Source organism: Strix aluco, chromosome 3 (genome assembly GCF_031877795.1).
Source record: "Strix aluco isolate bStrAlu1 chromosome 3, bStrAlu1.hap1, whole genome shotgun sequence".
NCBI lineage: Eukaryota > Metazoa > Chordata > Aves > Strigiformes > Strigidae > Strix > Strix aluco.
The window spans coordinates 22,158,252-22,177,723 of NC_133933.1; the positions used below are offsets into that span (position 1 = coordinate 22,158,252).

Below are 19,472 nucleotides of genomic sequence, written 5' to 3' on the forward strand. Positions count from 1 at the left end.
CTTACGCAGAACAGCAGGGTAGGGAGCTCTGCTGAACTTCGTAAATGACAGTGAGCCTGAGATGATGAATTGTGTGGGAGCTGGAGAGCACTGAGCATCCAGAAAGCACATTAGCATCTGGGCTGAAGGCTGGTGGGGGACTGTAGGAAGGGTAGAAGCAGACAAAAATTAGGGGCTTGAGAAAAGCAGGTTTTGACAGCATGCAAAATGACTTTGTGGGGCCTTGGCCAGAGCTCAGTAATGGCTGGTAGGCGCTTTAGGGACTGTGAGAGGACAGTGATCTAAACCCGTTCCCGTACCCTCAGAAAGGCTAACAGAGGCAATGGCACCCTAGAACATCCTTATGCCAAGCAGATGGATGCCAGGTGGTAATGCAGCCACTACCAGAGAGGTGAGAGAGGGGAAGAGAGTTGGCAACAGTGTGGGACACAGTCTCTCCCTCACCACTTCCCTTTCCATTGCCCATTCTAGGCCAAGCTACTCCATCCGCTTGACTTTTCCTGCCAAGTCCTAGCTGAGAGCATGGCTAAACTTCTTGTGGCATCAGAGGGGGAAGGTTGGATGCTCAAGCTGAGCACTGTGTTCTTCTATTTCCAGGCTTCCCTGCTGCCCTTGTATTGCAACGGTGGGGATAGGAAGAAGTCACTGGGATTGGCTTTGATTCCCCCTATCCCCAAGACTGCAAAACCATCTGATGAGGCTCCTGGCAGAAGCGCAGTGCCTCCCCCAAGCTCTCCGCACCTGGTTTTCCAAAAGGCCCTGGAAATGAGGTAAGCCAAGGTGTCTGCTTCTCCAATATGCCATTCACCTTGCACTTCTTGTCTCATGAGGTTATTTTGCACAGTCAGCTCTCCAATATATTTAGGCAAACTTCTGTGCATTCACCATTTTGTGTGTCTGTGATGATCCAGCACAATATCAAAACTGACATCATACACTCTAAGAGTGGTGGTGGGGAGGAGGAGGCAAGACTTAAGAGAACCTTAAAAGCAGGTCCTCTGCTGAACTCTGCTACTGATTCATCCTGTAATCTTTGTGTGCCATTTGGCAACTGTATTGCATAGATCTGAATACAGCATCTGGTTTTGTGTGTGATCTTTCTGTACCTGCAAGAGTATGTTAGGGCAAGTATTGGCTGTTGTATAGCTGTCTGCAAATTCAGATGCTGCTTCTGTAAATGCCAGTTGTAGCTTCTCTGTGTCTGGGTCTTCACTGTGAAATGAGAGCCCAGATAAATCTTGGTTTATCTCCAATAAATAAGGAGACATAGAAATATAGTTCCATGCTTCAGCATGACTTTTAAAATGCAATCTGAATATACTTACCTCCCAGTTGAGTGGGAAAAACCTTTCTTTTTCTTGGGAGAGCAGGGAGGTGTAATATTATTCTAAGGAGACAGCAGTGCTATTACCATGTATAGCAAGATACTGTCGTCAGCTGAAGTCATGACCGGGCAAAGTTAGGCTTCTGCAGCAGAGTAAAGGCAGCCGGCTTAACCTCTCTTGCTGATTCAGAAAGGACGTATGTAACAGTGAGAGCCACGTAGCTCCACAAGGAGAGACAGCAGAATTGGATAGAATTGGCCCAAACTGAAGAATGACTTCTGTGTTTCAACTAGAGCTTGATGAGCTCTGTGTGACTCCAGCAACCGAAAGTTTAATAACAATTAATCAGCTTTGCATATTCTTGGGTTTATGAGTTGCAATTCCTCCTTCATCAGGACGACCACGCTAAGAAAGTTTGCCGCCTTTAACGCTACCCCTCCTTCTCTTTCTATCTCCTCATATATTCTTTTATTGTTTTTCTTAAGGCCAAGATCAGGCAGCAGAATTGAAGAGAAGACCGTTAAATTTCAAGGTAGGTACAGGGCATGGCTGTCCTAAAATGACCATAGGAGTCCTGACCCATGGGTGGCACTGTGAAAGTTTGGTTGAATACCATCTTGTCACTTTTTTCAATTCCTTCATATGCTCAGATGGCTCCCCCAGAACCCAGTCACTGGGAAATGTGCTCTGGTGATTCAGTGAAAATGACTCCAGCATGGGGTTATGAATGGCAGGAGCTGGAGCGGGTACCTTGAGGCCCTGGAAATGCACAGCAGGAAAAGAAAACGTCCCTGCACAGTCTCTAATGTCACAAAGATTAGAGAGAAACAAGGCATTTCACATGAAATGAGAAATGTTCCCACTCCTTCCTCCTACACTTGAAGGAGAAAACCTTCCCTTGGTGCAGTTTCTGAACCAAGTTCTTTGAGATATGAGGTAGATTAATCAACATTGCCTGTTTTTGCTCTGGGAGAAATAGTGAAACCTTGCGTGATAGGAAGTCCTTGTGAATTTTCCATTTACAGAGAAAGAGACTTAAAAAAGGATCCAGCCTATGCAGGATCTGAGCTTTCCGTCCTCTTAAAGCACAAGCCTAAATTAAATGCTGAGTAATGAACTGAGGTTTCCTTTGTGCAACTCATCTGCCTCAAACCACATCTGCTAGTTTTATGATTACCAATCTCTTCCCCTACTCTGTCTGCATATGTCAGTATTGCAAACTGAGGCTGCGGTAGGAGATGCCTACTGGCTTCTCTCCCCTCCCCGCCTCACATTATCACTAGCGATAAGAGTTCTGCAAGGCAAAATGCAGTGTCTGGTGGATCTGTGTCAGCCAGTACTTGTAAGCTGAAAACCTCAGTGACACCGTTGCTGTTCCTTTGTCATCTGTGGGTTTGTAGCAATAGGAAAGATGAGAATTTAACAAATAATTTTGCTGATGTGAAAAAAGGGATAAGATCCACTGGTCCCTGAGCTCAGTGTTAGTTCTGCCAAATACTGGGCATGCCCCATAGGAATGATTCCTTTATTGCTGATGTGCAGCTAGGAAGCTGAGTACAACTAGGGAGAATTATTGCTGAGTAAGTAAGGTGACATTTTTGCTGGATACATTCTGGACTAGAAATGAGCTATATCATGAAACCATTTTTCTCTCTTCTTATTGACCTGACCATTCTGCAGGGATAAAACCTCCTGATTTAAGAAAGTTATTCCTTTTTTACTGCTTGGCTATCACATGATTTTATCATCTGTGAAGCCATGTAAGGAATGATTAGTTCTCTGAGTTTTAACAGCAGTGTTGGAAAGTATTTCAGAATGAGCTGCATTGTGCTATTCCCATTAAGAAAATCAGCCTTTAGTCAGGCTGCCTGGAAGGTGGGCTGATCTGCTACATTTTAGAATGAAACTCCTTGGGGAAAACAAATTCGCTAGCTTCAAGAACACAATTCTGGTTTTGGTAACACTCTAGCAATCCTAAGCTTTTCTTTAAATGCCCTCTAAAATATTCCAGCAAAGAAGAGGGAATGTTGATTCTTCCTCTCTACAAAGGCATATAGCTATTAAAAAACAGGGGTAACTGGGAAAATGAGGATGTTTACTAAAATCAAAATGGACAGGAACAGATAAGAACCCTTTTGTCAAGAGCAATCTCCATCTTTTTGCTCTTCTCTGTCAAGCAAAGCTGCTCACCGGAAGCCAAGGGCTGAGGCCTGTATCATGCAGTAGTTCTGAGTCTGATGGCCAACAAAGTAATGTCATTTCTGCTGCCAGTGCACCATGGTAGTACCCCATCTCTTTGGAGAGGTTACATGTACCTTGCTGTTCTCACACACAATCTATATCCATGTCTTATCAGAGCTCCAGACTCTGGAACCCATCCTGCCTGTTCTCCAGCATCGTGTTGATGGTGGCCTGAAGTCGTCTGGACATTTATGTGAAACTGTGTTGTCCCCGTTAACAGGCCCCGCACTCAGGCAGATCAAGGAGGTGGATCATCTCATGAACCCTTCCCTTCTGAGTGATGACGACTTGAAGTACAGCAATGGAAGGGTAAGGGCTAAGGACAGGGGTGAGCAGCCTTCCTCTTCAGTGACTGCTCAGTGCTTAGCACAAAATGTCACTGAAAATCAGTATCTTCCCCTCTTGGGGAGCAGCTTCTCTTGGGAATACATTTGACAGCTACAGAGCAATTGCTTGAGTATTTTCACTGGTGCAGAAGTCACTGGTTGGGACATGGTGGTGAAGTTACATGAGAAGTATTCTTTATGTACGAAGGCCAATTTAGAGCAGATCTGAACGGCAGAGCAAGTTACACATCAGTGAACATGTGCAAAGTGCATGCTCGGAAGCACCGAAGCAAAGATTATAATGTTGAGTGTAATAAGCAAGGCTGCAAACTAAAATGGAAGAGCTTGCTTTTTCTTGGTTACCTTCTTGCTGTATCTCACAGCTCTCTCATTCTCATTTTTGTATTCATTAAGACCAATGTTTCTCCAACTTGTTTTCACATGACTCCGTTTTTGGACTCATGTTCTCAGAGAGCGTTTGAGTCCGTGAGAAGCAGCTGCAATTACTGTCTGTGAGTGTTAAGAAACAGCAAATTACCTCTCACTGCTGGTTATTGCAGATGGTTTTTATTCCCCGGCCCTGGCCTGTAGGAACTGAACTGCCTGTTCACTGGTAACGTGAGCTCTTCATATGTCTGGAAGCACTCCTCTGACGCTCTGGGTTCAAGCAGGGCTTCCTGACATAGATTGAGAAACAGTACCTTGGACCAGTGGAAGGTTATGGCAATGAAGTGTTATACATCACTGGGTGTAACTGTATGCCAAGGTGAGGACAGGAGAAATTCTTCTGAAACTATGGGGATGTATATGGAGCTGCATTAAAGACTATGACACTCTACCACCGTGTTCCTGATGAGGTGTTTTATATGGTTCGTGTATCAATCTTTATGCTCCATGATGTATTTTCATTGCAACTAGATCCATGTTACCTTGTCCAAGTCAGTTCAAAAGAAAATAGACGAGAAGCGAATGAGACAGATGGAGATTTTGCGTAGAGAGAGGGAGAAAGAGAGAGAAAAGGAGAAGTCCTTGCAGCTTCCTACACAGAGTGTTGACCCTGGGGATACAGCCAAAGAAAGTAAGTGGTTACTATAGTTGTGGGCCTTTTTGTTCACTTGCTTGCTCTTTAAATAGTGTTGCAAATGTCTATGAAATCACACTGGAAGGCTGTTACAGTTGCATCTGAGTGAAAGTTAGAATAGGATTTATTTCCATTTTCCAAAGAAAAATACAGAGGCATGAAGCATCTTGCCCATGGCCCACACTGAGGCAGTCACAGAATATCACCTTCCCCCCTTCTCCTGTCTTTCAGACTAGATAATTCTGTATTGCAAACTACATCGGGGCTTCAGACTCTCTGAGTCTAGCCTCCGGGAAAGGTGAATGGGTGAGTCCAAAAGAATGCTTTTCAACCAAGGTGCACACCAAGGTGGAAGAAACAAATTAAACTATTTCTAATTAAACCACAAACGATCTTGATCACATGATAGGACAGATTATGCTGCTCACACCACTCCCTGCTGAGGATCTCACGTTGCAGAGATGCGCTGGAGCCCTTAGGCAGTGCTTATGTCTTACCCCCATGAGCCAGCAGTGTTACTGACTTCATCACAGCTGATGGGCTCTGATTGGACTGCTGCATGTGCTACCATGAGTGCAGCAGCAGGGAACTTAAGAGTCAGCACTCAGCCCAAGGGCATTGGACGAGGTTCCCTGCCCTTTTTCTTGCTATTATTTTGTATACTGGTGAGGAGTGCTGTGGTGGGAGCCCCAGAAATGTAACTTCCCTATCCAGCCTGTGAAACAGGAAAGCAAAAGAAAAGCAGTACTGAGTTTTCCTCATTTCTTAGGGAAAGCATCACTGCATTCGCTTTTAAACTAAACGAGGGTAGATTTAGACTAGATATTTTTACAATAAGGGTGATGAAACACCGGAACAGGTTGCCCAGAGAAGCTGTCGATGCCCCATCATTGGAGGCATTCAGTGTCACGTTGCATGGGGCTCTGAGCAACCTGATCTTGTTGCTCATTGCAGGGGGATTGGACTAGATGACCTCTAAGGATCCCTTCCAACCCACACGATTCCATCATTCTATGATCACTGTCCCACTTTAGTGTGCAACTGTTATGCTGGGAGTTGTTTGGGACAACAAAGGGATGTTTCCCCGCTCCAGCAAGAGTTCTAGCCCTTTCCCAGCCCATAGCTGTCACTCTCCACTTTACAAGGTCCTTTTCGGTCTCTGCAGGCTTTGGCCCACCGCCTGTCAATGGGACAGATTTCATGTCTCCCAGCACGAGCAATGCACACGGAGAGCGCGCTGGTACTGCCTTGAGGAAGCGGGTCAACGGGCCGCCACTTCCCAGCATCCCTGTCATCAGCCAGGGTGACAGCTTCCCGCGCAAATCCTCAGGTGAGGACAAGGAGCACAAACTACCTCATTCTTTAACCACAGGTAGGATCTTAGGTCCAAAGACTGTTCTGAGGATTGACAGCAAACCTGCTTTGGATCCATTCCAGCTTAGTGATACTGGAGCAGTTGGTGCTTACAGATCCGTTGGAAAGTTGAGCTGAATGAAGTAGTGGTAAAGCCTTAAGCTCTAGCTTTTGTCCATACCAAAATATAACACTGCTGCCGGGAGGCAGCTGTAACTGCAGGGCTGAGCTCCGGTGCAGCCTGGCAAGGTGCTCACTGTGCACATACATGTACCACTGTGATCAATTAGCCACTCACCATCTTGGCCCTCTGCCTGTGCTGCTGTCTGGCTCTCCAGCCAGCTTTTCTGCTGTCACAGCAAGGGTTGTCTCTGCATGGAAGTTAGTGACTTGGTACAATCCTGTTGTTGGACCTACAAGTGCCTAACGGCTTCTAGGCTCTCCCATCCTACCGCCTGCCACGCAAGCTGGGAAGAAGCAGTGCCTCTTCTGTCCCCCCACCCAAATACGGTGGCTGTGTGTAGCAGACAACATACAGGAGAGGCTGTCCGGTCGTCCCAGGCTTCTTGCTACGTGCAGTAAATATACAGCAGATAGTGAGTCTGCAGTGATTCTTGTCTCTCCTTTGTGGGTAGCCTACCTTGTGTTATGATCCTGAGTAGCATGAGTTAAGAAAAAGGGAGCTAGGAATGATACTTTGAATGTTCTTTTCTAGTGATGCTACTCTGCTTTTCAGAATTGACCAGAACTATCCTGACGTGGCTCTCCATTCATATTGAATATAGTTGTGTATATCTACATACTTGTGCAGTGACATCACTGATGTCATTGACAGGGATATCGGTGACACCCAAATTAGGCCCCACCTGAATAGTTTTGATTTTACAGTTTCTCCATCCTCCGTACTTTGTAGAACATGCAAGGTAGCATAAAAACCCTACAGAGTCCATAGCAGTTCGTCTAGATTCTGTGCAATATTTATACTCAATACTTTTAGACAGCTCAGGTGTTTTCATTTACACTTTAGAAAATGAGCTTTTGAGTGCAAGACATGAAATTTTTGACCTGTGGTGCTTCTGATGACAAATAGGTTTCATAACAAATGCATTTGTCATCTGAATTTTCTTATACCTTGTATATTTATCATCAAGAGAATGTGTTTGCCAACAATTTGCATTTATATTTACATATTTTTATTCTCAGTTCACATTTGGAAGGCTTTTTTGTCACAACTATCTCGACTAGAAATTGCATTTTTCCACAAGAGAAAGCTTAGGCACTGCAGTTTGCAAACAAGTACATTTGATAACAAATAAATTTCACCTCAGCATCTTCGAAATACAGCTAGTGGGTACCTCTGAAATAGTAAATATTCATAACACTCAGAAAATAGCAAAATCCATAAACTACTACTTTCCCAACAGTATGCTAAAATGTACGTGCACTCAGCTGCCTTCTGTCTAGAATATTTGAAGTAAATGGAAACAGAGGCACTGTCAGATTTAGAGGGTCAGGTATCACTGTTGCCTGGTGGTTGCTCCTTGGGGTTTCGCCCGAGCCCAACAGGACTCAGTTGTTCAGGCTTGGTGCTCACTGGGGGCATCTGGAGATGCTTCCTCGGAAAGTTACAGCGAGTCTCTGTTCCCAGTGCTCCAGGTTACAGGGAGGTGATACAGGGAGGTATGTGCACATCTCAGGAGCTTACTCCCAGGGTAGCAAGTTTCACTGGGCAGCAGTGAGCTTGAGCTCTGTGGCACTATGAATCTGCAGGCTGTCTGTGGTACCTCTATGGACTTGGGAGCTGGCTCTGTGTGTGCAATTTTCAGGATTAAACAAGGAGCTGGTGCCCAGCTGGGGGTGACTGGGAGATGGTTGGGTGCTGGGGAAAGCAATGAGCCAGACAGCAGGGAAGTCTCTGAACCAATGCCAGTTTGCACCCGTTTGTAGTCTTGGCTGGGAGACTGGCTTGCGGTCTGCTCGGTGGCGGGGTGCCTTGCCTCGGGGTATGCGATGCTGATGTCTGACCCTCTCCTTACAGCAAACTCGCTGCTGGCCAATGATCTGGACTTCCTGGAGTGTGGGGACACCTGGGAAGCCAGACCCGTCCCTAAGCCACAGCAGGAGCTGCTCAAAGCACTCACAGGGCTCAGCAGCGACGATTGGTAAGATAGACCCCTGTTCACTCTTTCTCCCTCTCAGTGTAAAGCTAAACTGGAAAGGTTTTTTCCTAGTGCCTCTGAGCCCAGATGTCCAAAGGGAACTGGTGAAACTACTCCAAAGCAGTCACAGTATGAAGGTGCGAGAGCAGCCTTTTACTTGCCTTGGTCCTAATAGCAGTGCTACAGCTGCAGCAGGTCCATGCTGTTTCCTGGCTTTGCCTTCTGGTCCACGTAACTGCAAACAAAATCTTCAGGGAAGAGGGAAAGTTGTGGAACAATGTGATTTGCTGGCTGAAGCCAGAAGCAGGACAGAAGTGGTCTTGAGTTTAGAGTCTTGGGGGCCTCAGGTCACTGGCCCAGGTGGGACCGAGTAAGGATTTATCTCTGCTCCTGTTGTTGGCAGCAGCAGCAGGAGATGGGGCTTGCCTGTGACCTCCTGCATGTGAGTCCCAGGAGTGCTTACAGGGAGTTCCTATTTCTGGGGGATGAACTTAGATGTGGTGCAGAGTTGCTCAGCCTGTCATTTCTTCTGAAGACCTCATGGCAGAAGACAAGGCAAAAGAAAAAACAATCCCTTCAGAATCTTGCACTTTAAGAATTCAACTTCTGCCTTCTCACTGCTTAATATGGGCCAAAGATGTTTTGTTGATAATCACAGTGTGTCCTGAAATCAGACGTAGACAGGAGGAGGCTCTACAAATTTCAGATAGTATTGGTTGTCTTTTTGATTTCTGGGTCAGCACACACTAGGGCTCCGTTCATACTGGGATAACCATGAACAATCTTCCATGGTTGCTTTGCTTTGCCCCTCTCCCCTTTCTCTTCCCTGTTCCTGTGTGGTGACCTGTGAGGTACAGAGAGCTGCTGCAGGTGTGGGGGGTCTGGGTTACACTCAGGGACCCCGGTGGGGATGGGTTCCCAGTCCTTGCCTGCAGCCCTGGTGAACCAGTGGCTGCATCACGTGCCTTCATGCAGCTCAGGTCTTTCACAAAGGAAGTGCTGAAAGAGGTGGGTTTTTACGACTTTTAAATAACATGTTGCTGTTGTGGGTGTTATTTTAAGCAGGGAAAATCCAGCATTTTGGCTCTTGTTGCCCAGGTGTGCAATCTTTTAGGACATACTGCCTTTTTTTTGTGGGATGGGATGGGGTGGGGCAGGTGTGTGTGTACGGCGTGTGGACTAGATTGCAGAGTGCAGACTCATCTCTGGAGTGGCAGTGCAGACTCTCACTCCTGAACTGCCCTCTGGGGATGGCGGAGAGGGAAAATGCCCCAGTAACAGCCAGATGGGACTGTATCTCAGGGACGGGGTACAGGGAGGGTGCAAGCAGCAGAAACACGGCGTAGTCTGCCAGCTTCTAGGAAGCAGCAACATCGGGACTTCATGTGCCAGGGATTTCAGAAAGGCTGTCTTGTTTAACGGTCACAAATTAACCCATCCCCTCTGAAAGCATCTATTTGCCTTTTGGATTTATGTGTGCTTCTGACTGCCACAGCATCCTGTGGCAACGAGTTCCACGACTGAATTAAGTGCTGTATGAGAAGCACCTCCCTTTGTTTGTTTGAGCTGACACTCTGGTAATTTCAGAGGGTGCTGCCTCGTTCTTGGGTGGTGAGAAAAATCAATCTTTTTGGTAATTGCCTTTCAGGGAGCAGAAGGCAAAGGGACTCTTCAGCATCAGATGCCTGGCTGTCTGCCACTCAGAAGTCCTTCTTTCTAAGCTTCATGCTGTTTCCTTGGCAGTTACCAAAGAGGTAAGAATGTTGTGTTCAGTTGCGTCCCTTGTACCTCGTACATGGGTTGTAGAGTAGATGTGTGCTTGTTCATCTACATGTGTGCTCAGTGTCTGCCTTCATTACTCATTTTTCTAATAGTTATGTCACCTATCTCTATGATCTGTCTGTACATACAGCTATATCCACTGGACATCTGTCTCTCTCCTCTTTGAGCTATGCCATATACAAATGCAGAGTCTGAGACACTGATCAGGTGATTTGCAACAGCCCAGGTCTCTGCCCAAGCTGTAATTAAACACGGCAGCTTTTGCCTCCCAGCTTCCTCCCACTGCCTCCTCCTCAGCATCCTGGGGGATTGACTGCAGGTATTTATTTTCCAGTGTTTCCTGATATCTTCTCCTCCTTCCTTTCTGCGTGCTTTTTGGTAATTTGGCCTTCCCATTGATCTGTTGCGTCTGTGCACCAGTGGAATTTTGCGCTGTAGCCACTGGGTGCTTGGAGGGGCCTGGCTGTGGATCTGCAGGGCAGGCGCGCACAGCTTCACTATCTCAGCTCTCAGTTAATAGAGAGTTGTCAACCTGAGCTCCTTACTAACATCTGTGGCTGTATTTCCAACTTGACATGTGTCTGTGGCCTGAGCCAGCTGCCTTGTACTCTTACTACACGACTGCCAAATATATTAAGTTTTTCTTTCCTTGCAGAAGACAGTAAGACTTAGCTCATTTCCATGAAAATCAGTCCTTCTGTTATAAATGCAGAGGCAGAACCAGAAAATAGTTTTATAAATTTATTGAAATAAGAACAAGCAAAAAAAAGGCTTGGTGAGCCGGGGGGGGCTTTCCCGCTCCACACCGACACACACGAGGTGGAGCTGTGCCACCCCCCGCCCTTATAGTCTACCCTCATGCATATTCACAAAATGGGCGTAATTCTCCCCAAAAAGTTTCCACCTCCTGGCTGCGCAAGCGCAATAGAGTTTCTCGAACCTTCCGCAGTCCGCACACGCGCAGCAGAGCCTCTCGAACGTTCCCGGGTCTTTCTGGTGTTGCTGGGGGCTTGTGACAGGGGTCCCTCCAGTACTTTTCCACTTGCGCAACAGCCGTCCATAGGAGTCTGTGTTTACAGAAGAAGAACTCCGAACCATTTTAACAACAAAACCACGGTAAATCCCCTTTAACTTATATACATTGCAAAGTACCTGCAGCACACCTGCTCCTCACGTTAAAGTCACTGTATTTTATAACACGAATCACCATCATATTCTTCACACTTGTATCCAATATTTAATGATGTGGGAGGCTCAGATGCCCCTTGTGTTATTTCTGTTTAGATATGCAGTACTCAGATTCTCCCACTCTGAGATCAGGGTTAGGAGAAGCAGCCCTTTCAGCTTAGCTCATCTGATTTTTATATTACTTTTATATTTCTGAGGAAATTTCCTCCTCTCTGTTCTACACACTCATGTTCAGAGACATCTTTCAGCTTTCATTTCACCCCAGTCCCAGATTTTGCTTTCACATGCACTTTTAGCACTTGTGTTGTTCATCGTTATTAACAGGCACAACTAAGTCTGGCAGAAAGAACCCCTGGTCTGTCCTTCAGAGTATCTTTCAAATGAAGCACATGACTGAGATGCTTCTTCCTTACCCTTGTGGGAGAGCCTTTTGGAAGCAGAGATCACTCCAGAACAGCACTGAATCATAGCTGTAATTTCATGTGGTCTCCAGGATCCTTGAGTGCCTTGAGTCCAACAGCTAGGGTTCTCCTGAGCAGATGGACTCAAGTCCCTGCTGTGAATCAGTCTGTAGGCTGGAGCCCGTATTCTCTGTTTCCTGGCTGAATGCTCAAACTGCCAGTGCTGCATTTTTGCACAAGGGGAAAGTAATACTTTTCCTCTATCTCGTCGTTATAAATTGTGCCTTTATAGTTTAAAAACAGCCCTTGCTTTAATTTGTTTGTTTGTTTTCAATAAAAGGGCTAAAATCAAAGCAGTGTACATTATGGGCTAAGTAGCACACTTTGTCCTAGGTGAAACTATTTTTTAGGCCTGCAGTCTCATTAAAATTGTATTTTAGAAGTGGTCCTGAGGCCAGAGAAGAAGTTGCTATCAGAGTAAGCGTGTTTCTGTGCTTGTGGTCTTCTGCGCTTACCATGCTCTTATGTTCCAGCTGTACACAGCAAGAAGTCTTGTTGCTTCCTGGGACCTTTGTCTAGGGGAACATATTTTCTTTACAAGGTGATTCTTACATTTCCCTTCATGACTTGCCCAGGTGAACAACCTCCGCTCGAAGGTGTCTCAATTTGCCATCAGCACTCTTGGAGAGCTCTTCAGGACCATGAAGAAGCACATGGACCATGAGGTGGATGGGGTTGCTCAGGTCTTGCTCCAGAGGATGGGGGACTCCAGCAAGTTCATTCAGAAAGCAGCCGACCAATCCCTGGATATCATGGTGAAGAGTGTGACTGCTGCACGAGCAATGACTGCTCTCACGGCTAGTGGAGTCCAGTATGTTGTTCTTCTCTTAGTGATATCCTTCCCCTTAAATTGTGTGGGCAGAGGGAAGGGATAAGAGGCAGAAGGGGAAGGGATGGGAGGCAGAAGGGGAATGATGGGAGGGAAGGGTCCTTTCTCCTGCATCTTCTGTGAACTCAGCACTTAGATTCTCTGATCAACCTTGCTCCTTCTTGACATCTACTTCTGTCCTACTACAGCCTATTTTTCCTCAGTCAACACTGCCTAGACGTGGTGAATGATGGGGAAGTGAAAGTCCCTGCAAAGGGCGGTGACATAGCCTGTGGCTTTGCGGGAAGAGGGGCAGTGGCAATTCCAGCAGTGAGCGCCCTTTGATATTTCACAACGCTAACCACAGAGGCACTGGGAAAACCCATGCATCATCATTATGCAATTAACTTGAGAAATGAGGAGGCTAATTGCTGGGACACGGAGCAGATCAGGGAGAACCTGCTGGGTGCGGCACAGTTTGCACAGCAGGCGCAGCTCCTGATGAGAGGAGTCTGTCTGACTGTGGTGCCCTTAGAGCTCCACTTTCTATACAGATTCACGCTGCATGTTAGCCTTGAGATGGTGAGTCACTTTACAGGCGCCTTCACAGGCCGACTCCCATGGGACAGTTGAAGCAAATGCTGCTTTAAAATATTCGTGCTGTGCTTGATAGTTTCAGACACGCACCCTCTAGAAAGGACAACCTGGCTAAAATGACTGCTATCCTTTTGAAAAGGGTAGAACACTCAAATGTAGCTCTTGCCAAGCCTGAAAGAACAAACTGGCTGCATTGCTGGATATTCTGCAGCTTCATACCCCACAGGGTTTTCAGCCCCATTTTTTTTTTTTCAAGGGTCTTCAGATTTTGGAGATAAACAGGTGGAATAAGCTTCAATCCTGCTGCAGCTCTGTCTGTGTAGTGGGAGCCCTCTGACGAGTCAGCATGAATTATCTTTCATTTCCCTCTTTGTCAGAGTTAATTTTGGGAAAGAAATTGAGTATCAGATAGTCCAGGGAGATTGAATTCCTCCCTCTTCCTTGCAGGTAGTCCCTCTGTACAATGCCAATTTTGGTTTTATCTGAGGACAGGATCTTCTACAGGTGGCTAAAATTGCAGGGAGAACACACGGCTCCTTCCCCCAGCAATGAGGGGGAGCATGCTATGGCTGAGGCCTGTGCTTCTGGCCCTCCTATTTCCTCTGCTCCACTGTCTGGTCTCTTGTTTCCAGGCACTGCAACGTCTTGGTGCGGAGGTGTGCGGCCAAACACCTACTGACTGCGGTGGAGCGAATTGGAGCTGAGAAGCTCCTGTCGGGTGCACGTGACAGGACTGAGCTGCTGGTGTGCACAGTGGTGAGGTTTGCTCAGGACTGTCACCCGGACACAAGGTGGTGATCTTCATTTCACCTCCTAAAATATGAAAACTGTTTGATATCTGTCAGGAAATGACTGTACTGGATAAGATGAGGTTGTCCAGCAAGGAGGACCATTGCCAAATTCCTGTGACTCGAATGATTCTTTATGCAGATCAGCTGAGCTCAGATTACTCAGTCAAACAATTTTGCTTGGTCTTATGTGCACAATGCAAAGCTGAAGCGTTGGCTGATGTTCATCACTGAAGGACCCCAAGCATTTATTTCTGATAAGGTTAAGACTGTCCTAGAAAAATTCCAGCTGTCTTTAACCAACGTATTCAGTCTTTCTACCCCCTTTCTGCAGATTTAGTTACCGATGATAGTCACAAATTGTTCTTGCCAATCATTGTATGATGTTGTCATCTTGTGGCTGAATGACCTCCAAATTTCTTCTTTAAGATAGGTGTAGTTTCATAGTAGCAAAACCAAACCAAAAAACCTTATTTTGATTGTTAAATTCCCATTAATAGATGGCAAGAACACATGAGCAACCAGTTGCCTGTGTGCATACATGTAGTATAGAATAATAAATAGTAAGCATGAGGTGATTTGCCCTGGCTTTTCTGCCAGTTAAAGGAAGATAAATTACAATTTCAGAGTGAAATTGAACTTTCCTGTTGCCCTGTGTTCTCCTCTTTCCTCTTGTGGTCAGCTGGCAGCATTGTGCAGTGACTCCAAGTGAAGGCAAATAATCTCTCTTTGCTGAATAGGTAATAACCTTCTCATGAAGGTATTGCACAATGATGAATTTAAAATACCAGCTTATTCTCTTAACACGTTTCCTTTGTTTATTTCCAAGGGAGAAAAGACAGTAATAGTCTGTATTCATTTCTCTCTTTCCTGTGTTAGGTCTTACGGTCGGAAGATGCTGACTGTATTGATGAGTCATAAAAATTTTGATACGTATTTGAAACAGTCCGTCCCCTCACGTGACTTGATAGATGTTATGGCAAGACTTAAGCAGAAAGTAAGTGCTTGGCAGGAGAAATGTCTCCTTTATGTAAGTGCTGACATCGCTAATATGAGATTAAATGTACCTAATCTAAATATACCAATCTCACTCTTCTTCCACTGAATCATTTTGCTCCTGGGAATGAACTGTTGATCCTCAGCCTGTTTATCTGCAGACAGTGAAGGAAGTAGTATCATTAGAAATAAAGTGGGTGTATTTTGAATATCAGCCACAAACAGGAAAGGGAAGTAGGAGAAAATGGTTTTACCTTCAAGCATAAAAAAACCAACACTACACCCTCCCCAAATGAAGCAAGGAAGTGAGAATAGTGCTTCTGATAAGCTAATAGAGTCTTAGCAACAAAGAAGTAGTAGTGCCAAGAAAATTTCCAAATATACAAAAGATGCACAAGGCAATCAGAGTTAGTACATCTATTGTCTGTATTCTGGCAACACTGCCCTGCTGTCACGCACTGTGGAGCTGGAAGAAGCTTTGTGAATTCAGCATCCAGTGGAAAATCATCCCTTTTTTTTCCATTCCTCTCCATTTACATTTGAGAAAGGAATGTGTCTTTGTGCAGGAACAGGGAGAGTGAGTGAGAACCAAATCCACTTGCAACGCAATGGGCCACCCTCCAGACAGTCCAAAAGTTTCTCGCTATTCCCTTTCCGGAGGCTTGTTCCCCACCAGTTCGCATTATTCCCATTTGTGCTCAAGACTCATGAATTCAGGATTTTACATGGCTGCCCATTATGGTAGCACCAAAGCCTTGGGTTATTGAAAACAAATAGTAGACATCACCGAATCTCTGACCTGTCTCCCTGTCTAAGTTACGAAGTGTTTTCCTAAGCCTTTCTTGGTAGCAGTGGTCCTGGTTATAACTTGTGTTTTAAACAAGTAATTTCTTATTTTATCTTCTATAAATTCATGGGTTTTTATATATATGTAGGGCGGAGAAGACCATAAATGTGACCTTCCATCTGTGAAGGCCCCCAGGAAGTCTAGGAAGAGCAGCTTGATGACGGCCCAGCAAAACCTGCCTTCTAATGAAAGGTACTGAGCACTTGTGTTATATCTGACAAAGCACATGACAAGCTTTACATGTCTCTTCCTCAGTAAAATCTGGTGGAGAGGAGCTGTGCCAGAGATTGCTTCCGTGCCCTACAAATCTTTGTCCCAATCCAGTGTCAGGGGAGGTTTCGATATGATCCCAAGAGTGAGATTAAGACACAAACGAGGTCACATGCCGTACACCCAAACCGTTTCTATTATTAAAAGTGAAGAGTGGTAGCGATAGGACAGAATGGAAGGAAAAGACAGAAATCAGGCAAGCATCTGGAATAGAGTTGCAAGAATAGTCACCACCATGGATCCAGCGGTGTCCTGTTGGTCCTCAGTCTTCAGTTCTTCGGTGGTGGGTGCGCACGCAGTAGAGTTTTCTGTTGCCTTTGAAGTTCATCGTCTCAGATGATTAGCATATCTGCCCACCTTTAGTTTTTCCTCTGGTCCCACAGGTTTTTGCTGACTTTATGCTTCATGGGCATGAAATGCTCGCCTCTTATCAGTCCGTTAGCAATGCATGCATGTGTCTGGCGTAAACAATAGAGTCACAAATGGCTACAGGATGGAGTCAGTGATAAACATTTGGTGTCTCCCCCTTTGAGGCTTATGTAAGGAGTTTGACAATGCAACTGCAAGGGAGTGGGGGGGTGCATCCTTCGATACACTGCTGCTTCCTTGGGTGACGTTCCTTAGACTAATCCAAAGGCCGCAGCTTGTCCTTGAGGTTTGCACAGACTCAAGCAAGCTTTGAGACAGTCATTTGACATTTCAGAGTCTCACAATCTTCTAGGATAAAAAATGTCTACTTCTGCATTAGGCTGAACACAAGTTGTCTGGCTTTCCACAAAAAGTGAGAGAGAGGAAGAGACAGCCACTGATTGCAGCTCAGAAGATCCAATGCAGTGGCCAGCACAGTGTTGTGGAGGCTGTGAGAGGGTCACGTCTGTCCTCTTTGACTTGGGACAAGTAATTTCAATCAGGCTATTCTTACCTGAGTGGAGTCTTTTTTAGATGGGTGGTTTCATGAGAAGTCCCAGTCTAGAACAAAGATGCCATTCCCCAAAGTAGCACTTTCCATGCATGTGGCTTGCCTTGGCTGAATCATGGCTTTGTGACCCTCAAACAGTACCAGCAAGACAATTCCTGAGTAGTTCTGGTCAAAAGACATCTCAACGTGGACTTTTTCTGTAGCTATTCATGTCATTCAGACCCATTACTAGTTGTCTGGTGGACAGCATGTTTTTTTCCCCTGTTCTGCAATCAGCATTCAAGATAGGAATGTGGTACTTGCTGTCTGCCCATGCCAGAGGGAGATCTACTTGTACCTGTTCTCCTCTGATAACAGAGTGGATTTATTTAGCTCTGTTGCGCTCAGTGGTGGCAGGAAGGTGACCACATGCCTCACTAGCATAGTTGGGATCTCCCCATGCTCATGTCAGAGAGAGGTTGATCCAAGAGAATTGTTCCCACTGGGTTTGTTAAGCTGTGGATACAGTACCTGGGGAAGCAATAATGTGAGCGCAGTGGTGGGATGTCTGGCTTCTATTTTTATCTCTGTGTTGTGGTTTAACCCCAACTAAGCCCCACACAGCCATCTGCTCACTCCCCCCCAGGTGGGATGGGGAAGAGAATCAGAAGGTTAAAAGAGAAAACTTGTGAGTTGGGATACAGACAGTTTAGTAGGTAAAGCAAAAGCTGCACGTGCAATCAAAGTAAAAAAAACCGAATTCATTCACTGGTTCCCATCGACAGGCAGGTGCTCAGCCATCCCCAGCAAAGCAGGGCTCCATCATGTGTAACAGTTACTTGGGAAGACAAAACACCATCACTTCAAACGTCCCCTCCTTCCTCCTTCTTCCCACTGGCTTATATGCTGAGCGTGATGCCATATGGTGTGGGACATCCCTGTGGTCAGTTGGGGTCGGCTGTCCCAGCTGTGTCCCCTCCACACTTCTTGTGTACCCCCAGCCTGCTCGCTGGCAGGGTGGGGTGAGAAGCAGAAAAGGCCTTGACTCTGTGTAAGCACTGCTCAGCAATAGCGAAAACATCCCTGAATTATCAACACTGGTTTCAGCACAAAACCAAAACACAGCCCCATACTAGCTACTATGAAGAAAATTAATTCTATCCCAGCCAAAACCAGCACGTACTCTTACTGATCCTCTGGATCCTTTCAGATATGGCCCTTAATCTCTCAGGGCAGGATTCATCTGTTCAGATGCATCTGAGCTGTTTATCCAGATTCCCATACCTGTTGTAGAGAGACTTCTCCAGAGTAACTAATTTCCTTATAATACAGACACCTCCCATAAGATGAGGCATTTAAACTTTGAAGTGGTGCCTATTTTTCCCCACAAAGGGATGCTAGATGAGTACCTGGGAAGACATCTGAAGACAAATGAGATGAATCCCATCCTCGGTGCCTTGGTTTCTCTGAGTAAGCACTAGCAATAATGTTACTTGCAGATTACCTCCCATAATGATTGTCATGAGATCAAGTTGTTTTTCAGGTCAGGATGTAGCTGAGATCACATCATTAGGAGGTCTTCTTGAGGTATTTTCCTCACAAATAACTGAAGATTTTATCAAAAGGTCTTCCCTTGTTTTTCAGTTTGAGGTCTCACTCTGATGTACTCAGTTTACCCCATCAGACAATAGGTCGCACGTCTCTTCGGGCTGTGGAAGAAGCTGACCAGCTCAATGAGCTTTGCAATCTCCTGACAGCCAAGGACTTTCAGGCACGAAGGGAGGGAGTGGTGCTCCTCCTAGATCACTGCAAAAGCAGCCCCCGGTTCGTCTCCACTAACATTTTCCAGGTATGTAGAGCCTCTCTATTGCTCCTTTCCTGTTAGCTCCCTTCCCAAACTGTACCAGTAAAGTTAGCTCAGTGTGTCTTGGCACTACATGTTGCTTGGGACAGGCTGGTCCCTTCTTACCCAGAATAATTTAATTCAACTCCAGGCTTCAGGGCAAGGAATTTCAGTCCAGATGGCAGGTGCCTATTGGTGCTGTTCATGAGATGATGACAGAATGTACTGTTGCTGTAGCTTCTGCTGTCTCCTACAACCAGTTAGATTGAAATAAAGGAAATCCAGCCTCTGAAAGCTTGGCAATTATTCTCTAGAACTAAAATGGGTTGGGATGGGGGATAGAACTATCAGGGTGGGTTGATGTAAAAAAAAAAAAAAAAATTGTTTTTAAAGGATGCTCCTGTAAACCTTATCTTGTCTTGTGCAGACACAACTCTGCCTATTGAGTTCTGTCCTCATCCCTTTCCTGCTTGGGATTGTTATTCTTCCTGGGGGTCCTTTTTTCTCTT

At 45.7% G+C, this 19,472-nt stretch overlaps 1 protein-coding gene across 1 annotated transcript in view; it reads left to right on the forward strand.

The window, feature by feature from the left end:
• Nucleotides 1–19,472, forward strand: part of LOC141921592 (TOG array regulator of axonemal microtubules protein 2-like) — a 42,818-nt gene that overhangs the window by 7,498 nt on the left and 15,848 nt on the right. Inside the window, 12 exon segments of the mRNA XM_074820516.1 lie at nucleotides 598–770; nucleotides 1,811–1,857; nucleotides 3,682–3,875; nucleotides 4,811–4,970; nucleotides 6,139–6,303; nucleotides 8,365–8,488; nucleotides 10,134–10,239; nucleotides 12,492–12,727; nucleotides 13,954–14,112; nucleotides 14,989–15,106; nucleotides 16,041–16,144; nucleotides 18,765–18,969. Of these exon segments, the coding sequence (XP_074676617.1) occupies nucleotides 598–770; nucleotides 1,811–1,857; nucleotides 3,682–3,875; nucleotides 4,811–4,970; nucleotides 6,139–6,303; nucleotides 8,365–8,488; nucleotides 10,134–10,239; nucleotides 12,492–12,727; nucleotides 13,954–14,112; nucleotides 14,989–15,106; nucleotides 16,041–16,144; nucleotides 18,765–18,969 (1,791 nt within the window).